Here is a 5,147-nt window from a genome sequence, read left to right as displayed (position 1 = left end):
CAAGTGGGGGTCAAGTGGTGTGGGCGACGTTCGGACGGTGCCTGCCCCGCGTGGGCGTGCAAAACAGAGTGCAAACGCTAGCACTGCCGCACCAAAAAAAAGCTCTGCCATCTCATCTCAACAAGGCAAATCCTGCAGACTGCGGGTTGATCCAAATGCATGGAAAGTCACGACATAACACATAACAGATTGCGGGTTGAACCAAGAAGATTCCCCCATAACCTCTGCACAAACATAATACCCCGTCGAAGCAAATCTGTGGGCTCTACGAAGGCATTGGTGCCCAACTAATGTACATATACTGACAGTGGATTGTGTGACTAAAAAGCATGGAACATAGTTACGTTTGCCCACGGATTGCAATTCAGCATTGTTGGTGATCCCTGCAACCTCAGAGTTTACAGGCATACAGCAACCTTCTTGTTACGATAGGGCCCTCCAGAATTCAGGGATATCAGTCATCCCGCAAAAGGTTATATTATACAGTGCACTGCTGCAGCATTACATAAGAACGCGGCGGCTGTGCTATGTTCTGCATAGGCATCTTAAACCACCCAGGCGGTTCAGTGATTCAGCAGCAGATACATGATTTTTTTTTACCCGCCTGTCTCTCTACCTGAACCACCATCTTTGGATCGCAGAAATGGGCGTCTGGAGGAAGGGGGCGTAGCGGTGGATGTATGGATTCACAATCCTGCCAATTTTCGCCCAGGTGCTCTGGTGATAGCTGGATGTCACAGGAGCATGGTACATCAGCTTCAATACCTGCACGATAAACAAGCATGTGAAGGGCACTGGTAAGCAATGCAGCGTGTGTGCTGACGGTTAATACAAGTTACTTGGGAAAGAGCAGTAATACACCTAACAGGCAATAACTATAATTAATAACCTAGTTGCTATTGTCGACCAAATTCTAGCTGGTTGTTGGTGGACAAAAAGCAAGGCAGAAGATAAATTGGATTTCTTGGAATTGAAACAATAACACAAACAAGGTAAATCAGTACATTTGGCCAAAGATACAGAGGTTAGGAATTACATGCAGCAAAACAGCATGCAAGTAAGAGATGAAATACAAAAAGGGAAGCCTGAACTTTTGAGGGATAACTCACCTGCCAGTACATGAATGTCTGAATTATGCTACGGCGCCACCTGCAACACAAAAGGGTAAAGGTCAAAGATGTACTGTAGTTCCTAAGATAAAATTAAAACTTCAGAATAGTATGGAAATCTGAATATACATACGAGAGCAGTGATATGATCAGAAGAAAACCCAAGGCAATTTCAGCATTTGAACTAAGGAGGCTCAGTGTAGTATTATTTGTCTCTACCCAAAGACAAGGCTCTTCCAGGTATTGCCTGAAAAAGACATCGACACATTATTGAGAAATGGGAACTGGATACCGATTGTGCCAAGGATACAGAAACGAATCCACATACAGTTACCTATAGAAAGAGGATCGAGCAAAGTTACGCCTTAGGAATCTGGCGACATGATCAAGTGCCCAGCAAAGCACAGGTAGTGCAGCAACTGTGAGAAATATAAAATTATGATGAGGCAAGCATATCCAAAAGCAGACATCAGAGACATGATTTTGCACGAAACAAGGTGCATCTTACTCTTCAAGTGCAATTGAGATGTGAAGAGCATAAAAGAGAACATTAAATGGATAAAATCCTTGGTTGCAAGTACAGACTGCAACCAAGCTTGAATTGCTGGCATGTTCCATGCTCTTGGTTTCTGTACACAAAAGAAAATTTAATCAAAGTCACATCATGCAAAAAGAATCTGGTAAACTTTATATGAATTACTCATTCTTCATATAGGCAGGTAATTACCCCATAAGTACTGTATAGAGAATATCCTGATGAAAATATTGTTCCCAGTAGAGAAAGTTTGCAAGCTCTGTCAGCAAGGTGTTTTGGCAAAATAGGAAGCATTCCCAGACCAGCAACCACAAGTATCTGAAACATAATATTTCGGTCATGCCCACAAGTAATGAATCAAAAAACCACAAGCAAGGTTCAGAACAGTAACGTGACAGGCTGATGAGTCAGCGGTCAAGAACAAAGAGAGTTTCCCAATGGCATGCCCACAAGGATTGCCATAGAAACAAGCAGAACAATGGAAATTGAAGAACCAGCTAGCATTTTAGACACATGCAATTAACAATTCAATAAACCAAAGAAAAGAGTGGCTTATCCCTTACCCATGCGTTGAGGGAGAAATGTATACTCCGTGCATCGAACCGTAAAGGGTTGGCAGCACTGTCTGTTTGTGTTGGTGGCGGCGGCGTCGGCGCTGACCTCGAAGTAGATCCTACACAAGAAATCGATTCAGCTAACGAAACATGTGATACAGAAACTGATGGATGTCCAAAACATATATGTTTTACCTGAATTACGTGCCCTGACATTCTCGCTGGATGACGATGACGAAGACCTTACATCTGGCCTGCTGGGCTGAGTGGAACCAGTGAATGACCTCGGCTCAACAACCAGATCATGGTCCTGTGGAACAAGAGGGGGGGGGGGGGGGGGGGGGGGGGGGGAATCAAAATGCATGAACTACTGTATTGCTTCACTCTTCAGTGTTCAGAGGCACACAAGCGATGATATTAACTCAAAATGTGTGCAAAAGCAAATGGCAAGAATTTGTTTTCCATTTTCTTAAAAGTCTGCGTACAAACAAACTTGTTCTGTGGCCCTGCCTGCTCAACTGCATAACAGTATCCTGACCCAACTTATAGATGGGTTTATGGATAGTAAACTTACTAACCAAGAACGAGCATCTTGCATTTCCCTAATGAAATCACAAGCAACACATGGAATCGATAGAGCATGCAGTGTTCAAGTACATTCTACAGTAAGCAAGCAGACCATCAGCAGCGAAGCAAAGCAGCGCGCCGCGACCAGATCTCTGCTCAGCCACTCGCAGCAACCAGCAGTCCAGCATATAACCCGACGCTACAAGGCACGCTCCTGCAATCTGGACCTGAACACGACAAGCTTAAGCAAACCCCAGCAGACGAATTTGGCAGGGCTACGCTTCCGTACACAAAGCGCGTCAGATCCTAAATTAGTACCGCTACCCAGCGCGCGCGGACGGGTCGGGGAACAGCGGCGGCGGCGGCAGGGGGGAAGGGAATCGCGGAACCCAAGGCAAGGCAGGTGGAGGGCGGTGGCAGTTGTGGAAGTGGAACTCACGATGTAGCGCTGGTAGAACTTGCGCTTGAAGTGGTCGACGACGTCGGGGCGGGAGGCGAGGTTCGGCGGGACGAGGACGTTGGACCAGTAGTCGGCCCAGCGCGCGTCGCCCTCGTAGTCGTACGCCGCCGCCGCCGCCCGCTTCTGCTCCTGCTCCGCGTCGGCCGCGGATCCCGCCATCGCTCGCCGGGCTGAGGGTTGGGTGTGGGGGTTTTGGGCCGGGCGACGAGGATGGGACGGGGTACTGGCACCGTGGCACGCACACTGGCGACGCGACGCGAGTTGGGGAATTTTAGCTTGGCACTGGCGCACGCCCGATGCCGATGCCGATGCGAGGCAGTGGGCGTGGGTGGGGGATAAAGATGGCAACGGCCCGATACCCGATATCCGACTGGTATTCGATCCATTAGGGGATAGAATTGGATTATATTTTTATCCGTGGACATCTAAATGAACAAGAATCCATCTCCGATGGGTATAGCGGGTACGGAAACATTCTCTGTTTACCCGTCCCCGTTATCCGTTGAGGAACCCGACTATTTGAGCTGTCATGCGAGTGTTAGGTCAAAAAAACTCAACATAGGTATTTCAGCCCAAATCTAAACAATCATATATATAATTTGTGTGTTCTAGGAATCCTAGTTCAATTTTTTCTCACCATCTCCGCCAGCAGCACAAGCACGCTTGACTCATGAGCGCTCGTGTCCCTCGCTTCCTCATTTCGGTCTCTCTGCCACTTTTGTTCGTCCTCATCGCAACCTCGCTCCTTCTCCTCGGCATCTCCGAGATTCCGACACTTATACCCGGGTGAAGAAGAAACGTCTCCGATTGCAAATCTGCGACACCAAGTGTCCTTGTTTATTGGGTATGCAGTACTCGTCGGATATCTGTTACCCGACCAATGCCCGACGGGTACGGAGATGGGCAAGAATCTATACCCGAGACAGTTAACGGGGACGGGACAGAGATGAATTCTCCGCAGCGGAAAAGAGAACGTTCCAGCGATACCCGACGGGTACATCCTCGTTGTCATCCTTAGTGGGGGAGGCGACAGGCGGGTACACGAGAAACGAGCGACGACTCGGTTGGCTGTCCTGTCACTGGGTCGCGCTTCTCCTTCCCTTTCGCGGGCCGTGGGCTGTGGACCACGGCCCAACGGGCCCTTAGGGCCAGCTTGGTAGCGAAGCGGATCGTGTCTGGGCAGGCCCAGACCATAAGCAAGTGGATCGACCCTCGTGGTTGCTGCCTTGTTGGGTCACGGGCTGGGCATTCCCTTTTGTTTTTATTATTACTTTGTGGGGGTTTATTTACCTCAAAAAATTACCTCAAATTTTGATGATGATAAGGTTCGTGGGAATTCTAGAGCACCAGGTTACAAGAAAAAGAGAGAGTATCATAGCATCCAAGGATTCATAAAAGCCGTCTCCTCTTTGGAAACACAATTCAAATGAAGAATTTTTTTTTCTTTCAAGTACAATGACGAAAAATCTTATGAGATCAATGGGAAAAAAACAAAACCATTGTGAAGCACGGTGGAACCCTATAGACTTGCATTTCTAGCCAAGCTTTATGAAGTTCAGAAACTATTTCTTAGAGCTATCTAATTTCATCATTTACAATGATAATAATATTAGGTTCTAGAAAGATAAGCGGTTAGGAAGCTTCACTCAATATTGTCTCTCTATAATATCGTTAGTAAAAAAACATGTTTCGGGTATTCAGGACTTCATTTCTAGACCGCTTAATCTTACATTCCACATAGCACTCATCAATGATAAAACTAGCAAAATAGAATGAGTTGGCCATAAAAATTGCTTTTGTGCAATTAAATGTCCAATGAGATTTGATTAAATAGAATGTTAATTAAAAAATGTTCTTTTATAGTACAGTCAACCAGTCAATGTATAAACATTTTGTGATGTAAATTGTGTTGCTTGTTCATA

The 5,147-nt window shown here is 46.4% G+C and overlaps 1 protein-coding gene across 1 annotated transcript; it reads right to left on the bottom strand.

The window, feature by feature from the left end:
• Positions 1-312: 312 nt before the first annotated feature.
• Positions 313-3,538, bottom strand: LOC136517033 (uncharacterized). Its single transcript, XM_066510544.1, has 9 exons — positions 3,205-3,538; positions 2,394-2,508; positions 2,208-2,317; positions 1,837-1,962; positions 1,618-1,738; positions 1,444-1,528; positions 1,243-1,356; positions 1,110-1,149; positions 313-765 (listed from the first exon to the last, which is right to left on the bottom strand). The coding sequence occupies exons 1-9, from the start codon at positions 3,382-3,384 to the stop codon at positions 613-615; spliced, it is 1,044 nt and encodes a 347-aa protein (XP_066366641.1). The 5' UTR covers positions 3,385-3,538; the 3' UTR covers positions 313-612.
• Between the last annotated feature and the right edge of the window lie 1,609 nt (positions 3,539-5,147).

This window comes from Miscanthus floridulus, chromosome 17 (assembly GCF_019320115.1).
Source record: "Miscanthus floridulus cultivar M001 chromosome 17, ASM1932011v1, whole genome shotgun sequence".
NCBI lineage: Eukaryota > Viridiplantae > Streptophyta > Magnoliopsida > Poales > Poaceae > Miscanthus > Miscanthus floridulus.
The sequence above is the reverse complement of the archived record's forward strand: the minus strand, read 5'-3'. Positions and strand labels throughout refer to the sequence as shown.

What these genes read in the sequence shown, in the direction of transcription:
- LOC136517033 (XM_066510544.1), bottom strand. Translation starts at nt 3,384, where the DNA reads ATGGCGGGATCCGCGGCCGACGCGGAGCAGGAGCAGAAGCGGGCGGCG. An exon ending in TGTCAGGGCACGTAATTCAG is followed by an intron (nt 2,318 to 2,393) that starts GTAAAACATATA and finishes TTTCTTGTGTAG; the next exon opens with GATCTACTTCGAGGTCAGCG. An exon ending in AGACATTCATGTACTGGCAG is followed by an intron (nt 766 to 1,109) that starts GTGAGTTATCCC and finishes TTTATCGTGCAG; the next exon opens with GTATTGAAGCTGATGTACCA.